This window comes from Parus major, chromosome 4A (genome assembly GCF_001522545.3).
Source record: "Parus major isolate Abel chromosome 4A, Parus_major1.1, whole genome shotgun sequence".
NCBI classification, from domain to species: domain Eukaryota; kingdom Metazoa; phylum Chordata; class Aves; order Passeriformes; family Paridae; genus Parus; species Parus major.
This window is the reverse complement of record NC_031772.1, coordinates 8,330,738-8,347,718: the sequence shown is the minus strand read 5'-3', so window position 1 is coordinate 8,347,718 and position 16,981 is coordinate 8,330,738. Positions and strand designations below refer to the sequence as shown.

The window sequence follows — 16,981 nt, the reverse complement described above, 5'->3', positions numbered from 1 at the left end:
CCATCAAGGACAATGTGCCAAACTAGTCTAGTTTCCCTTTTTTACAGACCTAACATAAGAGGCGACATCCTCCTAAATCAGTTTGAGGAAATCCAAGTTAAGCACAAAGATAGATATGCAGCTATCAAAAAAAAAAAACCCAAACCTAAAAGCAGCTCCTTAAGAGCACTTGACTTCCCAGCAGGACAACAAATGTTGCTGCTTTGCAGCAATCTGTCAGGGCAGCAGCTTTATTCAGCATTTGAAACCATCTGGAAGATGACCCTCTGTGGATTATACCCAAGGAAGAATGGTTGGAAGGATGTGCAGGGACACAATTATGAGTATAAAAAATCGTAGCAGTTTTCCAAAGCAACACAAGTGACAAAAATGCGGTCCAATAAAGTCATCAAAAGCAGTCCCCTTAGGCTGGAGAAAGGGATTTTTGCACTGAGGAGGGACTGAGAGGGCAGCAGTGATACTGAAAAGACCAGAAATCATAGAAAGCCATGAACTGAGGTGCAGCTCCACAGCAAAGCTGTGATTTCTGCATGAAGATGGGGAAGAGAGGCCTGACAGCCAAACAATGTAATTGTTCTGGTGGTTTGGGGATGATGCAGTCTGGCTTCAAGGGCAACACTCTATAATAAAGAACAAGTGATTTAGACAACGAGATGAAGATTCAGGCTTTTTTTTCTTTTTTTCTTTTTTTCTTTTTTTTTTTCTTCGAAGAAGAAAAGAGCAGAGACAGAATTTGATGGCACGATCAAAGTGCAAACAATGTTCTGGTGAGAGGAGGACAAAGGAAAAAGCAACTTAATTTGCAGTAAAATTAAGCAGGTCATTTGTTGGGGGAGTGTTTGAGTTAAGGAGAAAACAATAGTGAGACAATCAGAGTATTTGGGAGACTCTCTAGAAAAAGTTTTTTTACAAGTTTGACAAATTACCACTCAGCAGAAGCAAATGTGGCAGGGAATGCCCTGACAACTCTTCCAGCCCTACCCAAGCTTTAATAAATATATATCTGCTATAATCAATATAATTTTTTCATATAGCCCATTGTTGCGGTGCATCTGTGTTCTTTATGTTGTAAATGTTAAGTTCCCTTCAGTTGGTATGCTCTGTCATCCCTGAGCTCAGTTGGCTTGCCCCAAGTTGTACCTCCCCAGTCACCTGCCAATCCTTGTTACTCCCCTGCCTCCTCACCCAGGATGTCCTCTGTCCCCTCCTTGGGGTATCAGTCCGGTATTATGCCTTCCCCCTTGAGTGTAAATCAATCCCTGTCCCTGTTCCAGTGAGTTCCCATCAATCCTCCCTTGTACCAACCCTTTGGAATTCCCCTAAACCATGACATCCCAGTGGATTGTTCACCTGCTTGGCAGTTTGGGTCCCCTCCCTGTGTTTCTCCATTTGTTGGAACTTTGTGAATCCTATCTTCTGTACCTCCCTTATTTCTCCCTGATTTGCCAAGAGATTGTAACCAGCCCCCGGACCTTCCCCATATATAATCCCTTGCACCCTTGTTCTCTGCTCTTTGCCCCTGACCCCTTGGGGCAATAAACCTGTTCCTGGAACCTGTACAAAGAGGCTCCTCCTCAAACCTTGCCTTCACACAGCACTGACTGCTCTAAGGTGCTGTGGAGCAATAGCTCAGAGCTGCACTCCAGGGCATCCTGCTCCCACTCTCAGTGCTGGTGATGAGCTAGCCTGGGACTCCTGCACCGTGTCAGCCCGTAAACAAAAGAACTACTGTTACACACCTAATAGAATGGCCCAGTGTTCCCAAGGATTTAGAAACAGGATTTTTACTCCAAACCAAGCTCAGACACGGTCTTTGAAATCCCACAGGCAGAAAGGCAAATGCCATTCTCTCTCTGCCTAGTATGTTGCTAGCATTTCTACCTTTTATTCCTCCTAGCTAAAGAGATAACAAAGTGTTGTATGCAAGAAAAGCACTGTGAAAGTCAGCTGTGGAAAAATGTCAACTAATGGTGCAGCCTGAGTACCTGCCAATTTAGGCAAGGTTTTCTACAGCTGAATATTCTCCTAGAACATGACAGGGTGTGACATTAAAACTAAATAGCCATACCTGAATAGCTTTCCCTGTAGCTGATTTTGACATTTGAAGGACCAGGAAGTTTCACACCTTTTAAGAGTACCTTGCTGGCATTTTAGAAGTTTCCACGCTGACATTTTGTGTGAAGAAAGGAAACTAGTGAGGCTAAAAAGGGTTTGAAGTACAGGAGGCAGAAAGGTTCCAACATGAAAACAAGCTGATTTTGGTACTCTCTGCCATTTAAAAAAATAAAAAATTTAAAATCAGCAGATTTTGTTTCTATTGCTACAGCTAAGCAGGTTAAGAAGTGGCAGTGACATGCCAAATTGTCTTAAATAGAGCTCAGTTCTGATGTTTCAGAGCAGAGAACTTTGAGACAGAAATTGCTGATACTGATTTCAGTAGATCACTAGGACAGCATGCCCATTGCACAACCTAATTTTTTGCCACCATGGAGCACATATTTAGTTGGATTTGTGTTTTGGTTTTTTTTTGTTTGTTTCTCACAGAAGATGTAGGGGCTGCTCTACTTTTAAAGCATTAGCTTAACTCCTGGTTCAAGCTGCTCCTAACATTTGATCTAGCTTTGCAAATTTTACCTGGGATTCCAAAAAGTGACAGCGCCTGAGCTTAACAAAACATCTTTCTTGATAAGCCTAATCTCATCATGCATTTAGCCAAATAAACTATTTTATTAAGCTGTTTGAGCCAAATTAAATAGAGGGAAACTGATGTAACAGGCTAAGAACATGATTACTGGAAACCTTGGTTAACTGGAAAGTTATCTTTTTGTAGCTGCTTTGTGTAAGAATCATCAAAATAATTGCAGTATTTTAGCAAAAGCCAAAGAAGGAGCAGAAACTATTACTAGGATACACTGGCTGGTTTTCAGCTCTGTGGTGACAGCAGCAATTTTCTTCCCCCACCAAATGATTACCTTCAGAAAGCTAGTTGGTAATAATCCAAGAATGGCCATAGAAGGGGTGCTTCAGTGATAAACACCACAAGGTTTACAAACAAAGAGAAAGTACTTCATTAACCTAACCAGGTTATTGGAAAAACAGATTGAAAAAACCAACCCCAAAAAACCCCTGTAAGTCATCAACAAGCTTTCAGGCTCTTACATGCTACAAACCTGAGACAGTTTCCGGACCTGAAAGAAAGTTTTTCTTCCCTCTGCCACCCACCCAAAGCCACATTGCTTTGCTGTGGTAACTGAGTAGATTTAGTTACATCATGTGATCTGAGCCTCCTGCTAACACCTTGACTCAACAGCTTGCAAGAAGTTCATCCAAAGAGAGAGATTTTAATCTGGTTTTGCATTTGGATTTTCAGTATTATCTAGAAGCTGCATTTCTACAGCTGGCAATGCAACCCGTGGGGCTTGCTCCCCTAAAACATATTTTGTAAATATTGTTTAAAACGGAAGTATTTGGGGATCATCTTGATGAACCTTCAGTAGCCCAGCAGAATTGCTCCTCCCAGTCCCACTTTGCCTGTTCCTGGGCCTGTAGATCTGAGCTGCTGCCCAACAATGGCATTTGGGTGAGAAGGAGGGAGGGAGGTTTCTGCAACTTCCTGACCATATCTGGACTTCCACCCCCCTACTCACCTACATCCTGTTCTTGCCAGAGTGTAAAACCCTCCAAAACAAAAAATTCATTCTGTTCTTTTAATGGTTTTAATAATGAAAAAACCCAAACATTTCCTTTCCAAAGGAAATTCTGAGTATTTAAAGTTCCAGCTCAGAAATAGGTTTATTGAATACTTTCCAGTGAATGGAAATACCCAACCTGTAAACAGTTCTACCCAGTAAGCACTGAAACACTATGGCTTACACTTCAGTGTGTTACTCTAGAAATTCTTCCAACTGTCATTCCTTAACCAAAAAAAAAATTAAAATAAAATAAAATAAAAATAATTGTTCAATTTCTCAGTGATGCCAAATATAGAAAGCTTAGCTTATTCAACAGAATGTAACAAAGTAGGAAAAGGTCACTTGCGAGGAGTGATTAAAATCATTGTTAGTCATTATTGCCACTAAAACTATAGAATTGTGAAAGAGAAATATGAAAGTCTTTTTTGATGTCATGGATTATATCTTAATTTTGAATGAGCTGCTCACTGAACTGAAGGGAACTAAGAATTCTCTCTCTGAATTTTTCCAAGAAGCAATTACTAATGTGTTTATTTGGCACTTGAATATATTTGGGTCTAAGTGACAAGTCGATGGCTTTCAGCAGTTTAGCAACCTGGCATTTTCAATAACCTCAGCAGCTAACAAAGATGTAAAATATTGAAGATACATTGGGGAAGGCTGCAGCAATTTTATTCAAATTCCAGTTTGATGTTTCATTAAGTCTGTGGCATTAAAACATGCCGGTGTCAGAAAGTACAGAGAGGGGGTGAGAGCACAAACCTTGTGCTCAGCTCCATCTCTGTTCCATTTCCCCAGCCAAAAACCATGGCCATTGCAGTCTGTCCACAATGAGTGCAAGGGCTGAGCTCAGTCTTGAAAGGGAAGAGGGCAAAGCAACTCAGCTTTTCTTCTGTGGGTTCTGCATGCTTCAAACATGGTTTCTCATTAAAAACCCACCTCTTTGGCCTCAGTTTAATCTCCTCAACCCAAGAACAAAATGCCATGCCATTACACTGAAAAGCATTCAATCATATTTATTCACTCGTTGAACAAATTTACAGATCAAGTAATGCAATGAAGAAAAAAAAATGTAGCAAAATTTGGATAATTTCAAGCTAAAAAACCTCTTATTTAAAAACAAAAGCATGTTAAAGGTGAAAGTATATTCAGACATTTACTTTACATACTCTAACACAGGCTCAAGAAATGAATCCATGAGGAAGTGCCAACTAGTGTTATTCAAAACTTTCCTATATAGGGCCCTAAACCATCCTTTGCATTTAAATCTTTCTTTCAGCCTAACACCTTTCATCCATTTTTTTTCCAATCCTATGGCTTTACAAATTTGTTTGGGATTTTTTGTTGGTTTGTTTTTTTAAAAATCAAATAAATTTTGGGTTTGTCATAGACACCAGCATAAAAGTCAAAAGAATTTAGAGTAAGTACTGATTTTGCTAGATTGTTATGCTGAAAGCTACAAAACTTTGTATTATACTGTTATGTTTACTTATCTTGAAATCACACATTTCTGTTTGTCTAGTGGTCTGTGTTGAGCAAAATTCCAGATGAGGTAGATTGAAGGAATATTTATCATTATAATGACATAAATATTGCAGAGGGTATGAATTTGGTAAGAAATGTATTACTCTCTCCCTCATGCTATTCCTTAATCTCTGGAATTTCAGAGAGTGCTACTAGCTGACTTTGCATAACCTGAGTTTTATCTCACTGAAATCCCTGAGGCTTTATTTTGTCTCACTTATTAATTTTTATGATGTTTGGTTTATTTAGGCCAATTGGAGGTAAAAGGCATATGCTTAAGATAGGATCTGCTAGTTCTGCTACATTTCTCCTCCCCTTTCTACCACTAACAAAAGGAGGATAAGAGACCTGGAAAAAACTGTATTTAAGAGGCTCAGTGGGCAATGGGGAAAGAATTGGATTTATTGATAAGAAGGGAATATATAAGTGCATAAAAGATGCCCATTTGTAGCTAAAAAGCATGACACTCATTCTTGCAGAACAATATATTCTAAAAATATAGCACTTAGTTTCACTTTTTTGACTGAGTTTGAAGACAGGGATGAACTTTAAAAGGTTAGTAGCTATAAAGTTTGCTCCTAGAAAGCTTATCAGGAGATCTCTTCCCAGTCTGCTAAGACTGCCTATGTACATGACTCAGATGTCTACACTTAAATGGAAGGAGCAAGAAATCCCTGAGCATTAACCATAAAGGGCTTCCATGGATCCTTTTCTCTCCATTCCATTATCTTTTTCCTCCAGCACAATCAAGGTACCACCATAAATAACCACCCTTACAGCACAGGGCACACACTAATGCTGAGAATCCAGAGCAGAAAAATGTCATAGTTGTGCCAGAAAACACCTGCTGAGCTTTGCTGGGTAAAGAACCCTCAAAACAAAACCACCAAAGAATGAGCAAAACAACAACAAAAATACCTGTAAAACTGTTGTGGTAAAATACAGAAGAAAGCTTTTTAAAAAGTCAAATGAGCACCTTGTTTTATATTGCTAAGTCTTAGAAGGGAAGCTCAAATCAGAGTGTCATCTCTGTAGAAAGAATAAAACTTATCCTTTAGAAAATAGGCCGGTGTTTTCATCCCCTCTTCCCCAAATCCATCAGTTTGGCAGTAAGGATGGGTCTTGAAGCCTTTGCAGTAGTTGGGTTTCAGTGGTTTAATATTTACTAATGAGTTTGATTCATGCATCCACACTGGTATTTTTGCTGGACAGACTCAGGGTGACTTAGCTGCTAAAAATCAGGTATCTTCAGGCCAATATGGCCAAAGTAGAATCACAGTCTGGTGAGACTCAATACAGTTACCTGCTACTGCACAGAACAAATAAAAAAATATATATATTTCTCATTTTAAACGAAGTATAATTAACCCAAGAAGTCCATGAAGGCAAGGAATCTGAGGACAGACAATTGACAGGATAACAACACTAAGCCTTTTCTATGAATATGCTGAACACCAGCTGGAAAGCAGAGGGGCTTTTCATATACATTTTCAAATAAAAAAAACACCCTCTTTGGTGGGATTTGACCAAGCCCCAGTTGATGGGCAGAAGCACAAGAACCTCAGTCCATAAGTGCCCTCCAGAGAGTGCCCAGCCCAGGCACACACACAAAGGCTTATCCACAAACAGTCCATGCTCTGCCATCCCACCTGGCAGCAGCTCCACGTGGTAGCACTAATGACCCATCCACTGTAAACCAGCCTCATCCCACCTGCTGCAAACAGAGACAAATACTTCAGAGAAGTCACAATAAAAAAAAACAAACCAACCCTGACAGCCTGGAGTGAGGCACAAACACAAGTGCAAGTGACAAATAATAGGGCAGAGCTGGCTGAAGCCACGACAGGGAGTCCACAATGCAGTCACATGGAATTACGTGTCACATGGAGTCACATGGAATTACGTGCATGCTCATCTTGACATGAGTGTCATCAGATGGGTATTTCTGGCAGAGGTGGAAGAACAGCCACTGTTAGTGATTCATCCTCTGTGCACCAGAGAAGGAGCCAGTGAGGTCAGAGCCAGCAAATGTCTCACAGACCATTTCACATCTACAGTGGGAGCAGGAATCTGCTTCCTTCTCTTTCACTGATAAAGCAGAGTCTACCTGTTTTCTTTTTCAGGATTAGTGCTGTCTGAAGTTTCTGTTAAAATTAAAGAATGAATTTCTTCTTCTATAATTAACCTGTCAAAAGCATTCATGGGATCATACTTTGCAGAGCTCTGAAAGAGAGGAACAACATTATTAATATAATAGTATTTCCTCATGGCAAGTGTTGCTTTTTCAACCCAGTATGACAGACTCCTGTTCCACAACATATACCCTGTATCATGGTGAAAAGCCAAGGTAGCTGGGCAGCAAATTGTGCTTTTCAGAGCCATGGCTTAGGTCTGGCTGACAGAAGAGATGTCCTCTGGAGATGAGGAACTGAAGGTTGGTCCCCACTTTAAGGGTTCTTCCAGCTACAGCCAATGGGTGAAGCTCAGGCAGGATAGAAAACTGAGCACGCTTTGTAGAGTTTCCACTGAGCACACAGAGAAAATTACTTGGGGCAGTAACAAAATACTTTTGAAAGCACAACAAAGCTTTCAAAAGTAGCTTTTCAACAGCTACCACTGTTATGGCCAAGAGTCCCATCTGGGAGAACAACATTCACCACCTCATGTCAAGGTTTTAATTAGGGCTTGTCAGTGTACTTCTCTTAGGATTTTTATAAAGGGCTACTGAGAGAGATTTATTTTAAAATAAGTTTCCTAAATTGGTATTATGTTTATTTTCCCCAAAATAAGGCACCACTGCAAGTCATTCATCAGCCAACGCCTGAAACAACTATAGCTGTTTTGTTCTTTTACCAAGAAGCTGCTACAGATATGATTTACTTCCTAGCTAACAGACTATAATAAATGTGAGAATGCTAAAAATATTTGTTTCTGGAAGTAAAATCCAAATTGCTTCACTAAATATCATAAATATGATTAAATAGCAGAAAAAGACATGAATGTTCAGTAGAAGTCACTTAATGGAGTTGCAAAAATAAACAAACATCCTCAAACCAAAACCCACACAATGAAAGAAGCCTGACAATCAGAAAACTGCCACCCCAAAAACCCCAACCTGAAACAAATTTAAGGGACTAGTGTCATAGTATATTTATTCAGTTCTGTTAAAATTGTTAATGTTTTGTCTGGTATGTTCCTGGTTCTCCCCCATTTACTGCTTTGGTTGGTTCCATTTGTCTGTTATGTAAACCACTCCCAGTTTTCCTGAATGTTCTCTGTCAATCACCTTTACCCTGCCCCATCTCCCCATCCATCACTGTAAACCCCACCTCTCCTTCCAGCTCCTTCTATGTACATCATCCCTTCCTCGACACATTATTGGTTGTTATGTTATGTTCCCACCTTCTTTGTATCCCCATTGGTCCCTGACATTGTGACCTCCTCCCCCTACCCCTCCCTCCGTGAGCTCCCATTGGACCCTGGACTGTGCCCGCCCCTGAGATAAAACCCAGTGCACAGAGGTGCTCTGGGCTCTCTTCAGTCCTGATTTATCCCAGCCCAGACCCTTGTGTTCATCCCCTCTCCCGAATAAACCTGTTCCTGGGAAGTTCAGCCGATTGAGTCTCCTCCTTCCTTTTGCCATTACCCACAACGCCTGATTTGGCAGAGCCCGGCGGGATTCAGTGCTCTGAAGGTTCTGCAGTGGGATCACCTTTCCCCTGCAGTTCCCCACTCCTGGTGACTGCCCGTGCCCGAGTGGCACCGTAGAGCCAGCCCGGAGCTCCGGTGCGGCCAAGAGCAGCGTCAGACCAGCAGTCTGGAGTAGTGCAATTCTACTAACCTAACTAGGAAAGTACATACAGGTTGGGGGGTGGAGGAAATCTAAGTTTTGGTTAATGGTTTCTGAACAATCCCTAGTATCGTAAATACTTAATCTTCATATGATATACACAGTTAGTTATAACACAGACATAGCAAAAAGAGAACTGCAAACCTAGAGATCCCAGTTCAATAGATTTGTTGGCCCAACAGCTTCTTACTTACCTGGGAATCCTCATTCTGCTCTCCAAACATACGCTTAAGAATTTCTCTCGGGTCCGGAATTGGAGGAAGAATTAGTATCTTCAGCCTTCATGAAGATAAAAAGAAAGTATTTAGATGAAAGATATATTAATTTAAAAATCACTTTAAAATCACAAAATCATGTAAAAATGTCAAGATCATGTTTGGGTACAGTCAAGAAAATTTGTGGAGTCAGCTTTGTCATCACTGGCCAGCCTTCATTCTCTGTGCAACTGTACCCATTTCTTATTTTTACTCCCCGAAACAAAAGGAAAGGGGAACATTGACACAGATTCTGAATAACTCACTCTTGACAAAGACAGAAGCAAATGTAGGGAGATCATTATTTACCTTTTTAGATAAGCTAGTAGAATTATTGTAGATACTGCTACTACTAATGGAATGGTAATTATTAGAACAACATAGATTGTAGAGTCCCTCTTCTCACCTGGAAAACAGAAATTGTAGAAACTCAGGGATGTTTTGAGAGATTTTTTTAGGAATAATGACAACAAAATAGTTAATTCTCTAATTTGTTCACAGACTCAGAGCTTTTTCAAGTACACTAGTACTTTTGTAGGCAAGGACAGGTTGTTTTTCAAAGATGGGATTATAGTGTAGATGTGAGAAAATGCAAATAAGCAAGACTCAGGACTGAAAAATTTGCTACACTGGACATTGCATAGCTACACAAATGGCACCACTATCAATATATACAGCAGCACAGGCTGGGACTGGTGGTGCTGTTGAAGGACTAGAACCCTTCTGCCCTCTTTTCACTCAAAATTCAATAGGTACGTAAGATGATCTTTGACTCCCATTTATTTAGCAGACAAAACGGTATTAAATGCTTTACAAAAGAAGAGTAAAGTGCAACACAGTGCAGGGACAAGTGCTCTCACCAATGCTCTTTTCTTCACTCCAGTCACTATGGAAATCGCTGTTGTAACACTCACGCTTTGGTTTTGCTCTCACTTTGAAGGTGTACTTGCTGTTAGCATCAATGCCAGGAATTGACACAGAATTTATTTCAGACTAAGGCAAAAAAGAAAAGGTAGTTTGCTTTGTTCAATTACCAACCTATTCTCAGTCACTTCCAGGCCTATTTACATTGTGCAGCTAATGTATTCTGAATGTTTTGATGGAAGAACTTTTTATGACTATGAAACCTCATTAAAATAGGATATAGTGGCATTTAACAAGTACAGAGTGCCTAAATGCACATTCCAAGCTAAGATTTAATCTCATTCACTGCTACATCTATCATGCAGCATTTGTCATCATTGATTAAACTAAGACAGCATTTGGAACAGTGCCTTTTTTAATTTTTTTTCTCCTTCTTCTGAGAAACATCTGTGATTTACCCTCCCTTGCCTTCTTTTCAGGGCAGCATAACTTTGACCATACCAAAGTGTTCTGTGACACCTCTACAGAGGGGAGCACACACTAGATAGGATCTAACTGCACTTATTTTTTTTATCCAAATTGCCAGTTTCCTGGGGACTGTTGCTAGCATTTGAGTTTGGGGTAGAATAAACAACATTCTCCACAGAAGAAGACTGCCATTCACTTTGAAATTTATCACTCTGCTTTTACCATTCTGATCAAACAGTACGTTCAGTTTGGCTGTGGACATACAGTGTGAGTCCACCCAGACACAGAACTCAATGCTTTTTGTATGTACACTAAAATCAGTGTATCTGAGGTTGCCCACTTCTTTCTTCCCCTCCGTCCTTAGTATTTATCCCCCTTGCTTTTCTGTTGAGAGTCTCTGTTCCTGTGTGAACCAGCAGTTGATTTTTCTTTAGGGCAATCAGGTCACAGCATTCAAGACCAAAGCTGCCACAAGACCACACAGACCAGCAGCAGGAAAAGCCAGCACCAAGACATCAAAGCCCATATGCCTGAGCAGCATACAGGCACCAATTCCTGATATTTTAGTAAATCCTTCTTTATCACACTGTTCTCAAACACTAACAAATTGCCCTAACAAATGATAGGAAGGATTCAGAAGACTTGCATGAGTTTTGATGTACAGCTTTCACTAACATAAACCTACAGTATGAGAGAAAAATCCTATATTCACACAGCACTTCCAGCTCTGGCACCTGCCCCATTCACATGCAACTGCTCATTTTCAATCACAAGTATTACAAAGGATTCACAGAAAAAAAAAATTAGTAATGAAAACTTACTATCCAAACACTGTCTGAATCACCATTGCCCCATTTAACTTCATAGTGTAAGCAGTTTTTTGGAAAAGTTTCTGATGCACTCCATTTTACATCAATTCTATCATTAGTCTTTGACAATGTCAATTGTCTTGGTGTGGCAGGTTTTACTGAAAGGCAAAATGAAAAAATTAGTTAAAAAGTTTATTTCACTGCTTACAAAAATTGTTCAGTGCTGTATTGAAGAATATTACACTTACACCACATTAAGAAGAGGAAAAAGCACCAGTAAGACAAAAAAAAAGAGTAAATCCAACTAAAGAATAAGAGTAGAAGTTAATAGAAAATTATTCCTCCCCAACCAAATCCCTGCCAAAAACAAACTCTTGTCTACATAATTTCAAATCAAAGATCAGTAGAAGTAGGAAGTATCTAATCTCATTGTCTTGTCCATACTTTATGAGGTGAAAGTTTCTCAAACACAACAATATACTACCAAACTTCTTATTTTACTTATTTTTTTATGATGTGGTGTTAAACTTACCAAGGGTGGTAGGATTTTTACTTGCACACACAGGCCTAATTTCTTCAGAATCATCTCTAATCAAAATACTTATAGTAGGGTAATTACTGGTGACTTTTGGGAAGGTAAGATTGAAAATGCATTCAAAGATTTCCTGGTCTACAGAGTAGTTGCTACACTTCTTAGGGTTTTCCAAGCCATCAAACCTAGAGGAATAAAATTATTCTTGTAAACTTCAGAAGAAAAGGACAGCAAGGGGAAGGCTTGTTTATATATGTGTGTTACAGATTCTAGACAGATATTGCATTAAAGCTATTTTATAGCATTTTAAAAAATAAATCTAAGCAAAAAAACCTCTAATTTATCTCAAACTTTTGAAAGAGCACTGTTTTTGTGGAGAGTTCCAAGGAGCAGAAAGGGAGCTGGGTTTGCTATATATCAAAGAGAACAACTGCTATCAGCTTTGGTTCACATTTTCCACATGGGAGAACAATTCCAAGGAATATACACTATTTAGAAAATAAACTCATTTGAACCACTTCTTGTCAACAGAATTTCACCTTTGTGATAGAATGAGCTGATCAATCTCCTTTAGCTCTGCCTCAAGTATCACAGCACTTGAGACAGTTGAGCTTCACCTATTTACCTGAAATTTGCTTTTCAAAATCTCAGTATTCCCTTCCAATAATAGAGAAGTTAGGAAGACAAACTTCTTCCTTGTTTCTCTTTGTTGCCCAAGCCTCAGTGAAAATACACCAGTAGCCCTTTCTCCCAGGGAAATCAAAAACCCCCACTTCACTGCCATTGTGGAAAATGTATCTTTCAGTCTAAAATTGAAATGCTTTCTTAGCTTTTGGCTTTAAAACCTAAAAGATTATTATTCTTTCAAAGCAGCATGAATTAAAACATTTCAAAGTCACCTCAGCTACATCTTCCATTAAAATTAAGGGCAGGTTAACAATACATAGCTCAAATCTAAAGCATTATTCCAGTAAGCATCCCTATACCCAGAAATTCAGATCTTCAACCCTGCATTGGTCCTGCTCTTGTAAGAAACAAAAAGTTTGAGTAGCATTCTAGACAGGGAACAAATAGTCCCCCCACATTTAACCAAAGCAGCAAGTTTTCTGCTGTTTGCTGCCCCAGTGCCCTGAGTAGAGCAGCTGGCCTGTGAGAGCCACTGGAGGAGCAAAAGGTTTATGTAGCTAGCTCAAAAAAGACAGAAAGCTGATTTAAAACTACTCCACTATTTCTACAGAAGCTAATGCAATCTGGCATTTCACAAGTCCCATCAAGGTGCAGAACTATGCATAGATTAGCATGCACAGCTATCAATGCCAAGAGCTGGCTCACACAAGTCTGTTCCTTTGGAACAAGACACCATTTATGGCTGTCCACTAGCCAGCAGGGATGATAATGATAAAAATAGTTTTTAATGTGAATCAGTTATTTACAATATTGAAGATACAAACAGAAGTACTACTGAGAGTTATTAATGCTTTCATACCATTTCCCAATGGTTTAGGAACTAACACACACCTTAGTGAGTGATCCTAACTTAAACAGCCCATTTTGTTAGACTGCAAAGAAAGCAATTAATACATTGGTCTAGCTTAGTTCTTAATTATTCCCTCCTTGAATCAAGTGCCCAATCAGACAAATATAGAAAGCAATAGCATCTATGTTAATATGGGCTACAGAAGCAGACTCAAAGTTGTATCAACTTCCCAAAAAGTCTTGCCTGTAGCAGCTTCTGGCCCCTTCAGTGGTGAAGTTTGCTGCTGGATAGGACTGAGCAGTAACTTGGACACAACACCCTGGGAACTTTCAAAGCAATAGGAAGCATACAAGTGGAATGTGGCATGTAAAACTAAAGCTTAGTCCTGGAGCACTTTAGAGGTGGGAATATAAATCTCCTACGGACCAGTAGAACAAAGAGTAGTTGGTGTCACTGCTTGCGTTCTCCCCAGGACGCCAGGTACAAGCCATGTACTCCAAATTGTGCCAAACACAGCTCAAGTCAACAGCAGCAGTACCTGGAATACCTGCAAGACAAGTTGGAAATGTTCTCTAAGATTTATTTTGTCCAAGTTTTCTCCATTGTTTCCAGAAGTAAAAGATTTAATTTTACATAACAAACTGGAAAGCAGAAATGGATTGGTTACCTCTCAGACTACACTGCCTGTTCAGCACAACAAATTATGAATTCCAGCTGTTCAGAGCTTGCAATGGATGAAATCTCAGCAGAGTAGTTTCTAGAGGCAAGCCAATCCCAACCACAAATCCCAGTGTTCACCATGGCTGAATTGCTACTTAGAGTTACCAGATGCTAAGGACAAGGTATTGAGTCAGGAAAATATTTATTTCTATTAATCTACAGGTACTTTAAAAATAAGTCAGAGTAGCTGGTAATTACACGGAAAACTATAACAGCTAAATGCTATTACAGCCATCAATGTCAATCATAATTAAAGGCTGACTATTTTTACCTTCTCCAGATATAGTAGTAGTTTCTTGGTATTCTGAGTATGGCAATACCTCTGAGTCTTAAATGCTGACAAAAGCAACACTAGGTAAGTTGACTTTTTAATTTGGACCCATATACCTTTAGACATTAAAATTTAACATATGGGAATTCAAGTCACATCAATACAAATGAGCACCTAGCAATTGTGAATAGGTCAATGGATTGCCCAGGAAGAGCAATTATAGAATAAAATCTTTCATATTTAATCTTGCATTTCTGTATGAGTTCTTTACACTGTATTACATTGTATTGGATACTTTATCCTTATAACAAGTAGCAACATCTCCATGAACTAAAAACTAAATGCATGTTAAATGCGGATCTACTTTGAAAGTCCGAGCTGGCATTCTCCCTGAAGCAGCAGCTAAGAGTACAGGCAAATGAAACAGGTTTTCCTGTTCCATGAAGTATATACAAATATTTCATCTGCAAACAGACCTTTAAAAGCCCCAGTCTGTTTAGTACATGCAGTCCTAATGGTCTGCTTCCCTGATTTTCCAGAACCCTTTTGGAAGAGACAGACACAGGCTTGATAAGGTGTCTGATTCCCCCAGCCACATGTGGTTTTCATCCACATCAAGTCATGCTCCTGGGTTAAGACAGGCTTTAAGGCAAGAGATTAATTTTCTTGCTGTACATCCAAATTTCAAGCATTCAGCAAAATACATTACTCCTCAAAGTCTGCTTCCTAACAATTTTGCTGTGGACCCCTTGTATCTGCATGCCAAGAAACAAAAAAATACTTTTTCTCTATTCATTTTGCTATGCTTTGTAGACCCCACTCATCTCTTCTGGAAAAGAATCCTATTACAACTATTTAAGTAATTAAGTAATTTATTCAACAAGCTAAATGTTAAATTTTCTGCATTCCTCCTTCCTACATGGACAATTGGAGGGTTATTTTATGGACTTCTGTTTATACAGAAAAATAATACAAAATAAACTGACTTAGATGTTAGTCATGAAGGCAGCAGGCTCAATGGAGTCTAAGCTATCTCTTATCCCACAGCCACCACACAGAAGGAAGAAGAGAAATAACAGGAACCACACTGCTGTTTTGCAAGAGTGCTTCAATTTTACAATCTTACCCAGAAGACTTTAAGCATCAGAAGACCCCAATTGTGTTTAAAGGTGGTATAATCATTCTGTTTAAGTTCTATCAGTAAAACCAGCCCTTGTGTCTGGTATTTCTCTGTGATGTATTTTATGATTTCTTGTCAAAAGAGCAGAGAAAAAGCCACGTCTCCTCTGGCCCAGAGGGGTCTGGCCACTGCTGGTGTTACCTTTTGGCAGAAGGGAGGTCTCCACCCAGGGGCTGGGCTCACTCGTGGTGTCATTCTTGCATTCACTTCTCACTCTGAGGTGCATTTCCTCATTCAAGTGCACATCCGTCACACGGAAGCGGTTCTTACCCCATTTCTGGGTTTAGATGGGGGGAAGAAAACCAAAACATTTGTCATGCCATCTCAGACACACAGGAATTCCTGCCAGTGTAAGGATATATTACAGCCCTTCAAAAAGACTACAGCTCAAAGCCAAAGGAAACAAGCATCTGATTATTTGGGAAGCCTCAGGATCTCTTGGCTTTGCTTTTTCTTTCTCAGGTACAGTCAGAACTCACAAAGAAAAGCCACTCCTACCCCTGTGACCTACAGTCATAAGCAAAGGCTACACAAAGATCAAGAAATAAGTATAACATGGGAGGAAATTATTCTAGAATAAGTCTTCATAGATAATGCAAAATAAGCATGTTTATACTACAGCTGCATAAACAGGCACTTACAGATCTGACCTTCACCCTTCTGTGTGTGTGCACATGAGGGCATGGCCAACAAGATGAAGAACATTTGAAGATACAACCAAAAAGCAGCGAGAGGAGTTTGGACAATTTAAGGAGCAAAAGAAAAACCTACCAACACAAACCCATAAATGGCTATTAAAAGTAGTGACACCACATCAAGCCCAAGTAGCTCAGGATCTTCCATTTAGAGTATGCTTGTGTGAGAAAAAGGCTCACCCTTTTATCACACAGTCAGTCTTGAGCATCTTTTGTGGGCTAGGAGGATGCCTTTTAGTTAACTGGAAACTGGATACAAAACAAATATATTTGTTATGGCCACAGAATGCTGTAACCACTCAAACATAAATTAATAAATATTGGCACTAATAAGATGGCAAAGAAATCAAATAAACATGTGGATTAGGTTTGTCTGGGTTTAAAAGACAGGCGTCTGAGAAGGAAGGCAGTAACCTCCCTTGGAATGGAAAATACCACCTCCTTCCCTCTGAATTATTATAACTTTGAAATTACGGGGCTCTCAGGCACAGTTACAGGACAGGAGCAGCAGTTCTTTCCCAGTGTGTAGATGTAAAGCAAGGCAAGGCAGCAGCGGGCGCGGCAGCCCCGAGGAGCAGAAGCCAAAGCCAGCCCCAGCCGCTCTGGGCTGCGGCACCTTCCCCTTGGCTGCAGTTCCGCTCCCGG

General features: G+C 39.8%; 1 protein-coding gene across 1 annotated transcript in view; it reads right to left on the bottom strand.

The window, feature by feature from the left end:
* Positions 1–4,685: 4,685 nt before the first annotated feature.
* IL13RA1 (interleukin 13 receptor subunit alpha 1) overlaps positions 4,686–16,981 on the bottom strand; it is a 17,884-nt gene continuing 5,588 nt past the window's right edge. Inside the window, exons 3-10 of the mRNA XM_015626232.3 lie at positions 15,783–15,918; positions 13,897–14,017; positions 11,994–12,178; positions 11,474–11,619; positions 10,181–10,313; positions 9,630–9,726; positions 9,261–9,345; positions 4,686–7,439 (exon numbers count right to left, since the gene is read on the bottom strand). Of these exons, the coding sequence (XP_015481718.2) occupies positions 7,320–7,439; positions 9,261–9,345; positions 9,630–9,726; positions 10,181–10,313; positions 11,474–11,619; positions 11,994–12,178; positions 13,897–14,017; positions 15,783–15,918 (1,023 nt within the window). The 3' untranslated portion in view covers positions 4,686–7,319. The remainder of the gene's footprint in view (positions 7,440–9,260; positions 9,346–9,629; positions 9,727–10,180; positions 10,314–11,473; positions 11,620–11,993; positions 12,179–13,896; positions 14,018–15,782; positions 15,919–16,981) is intronic.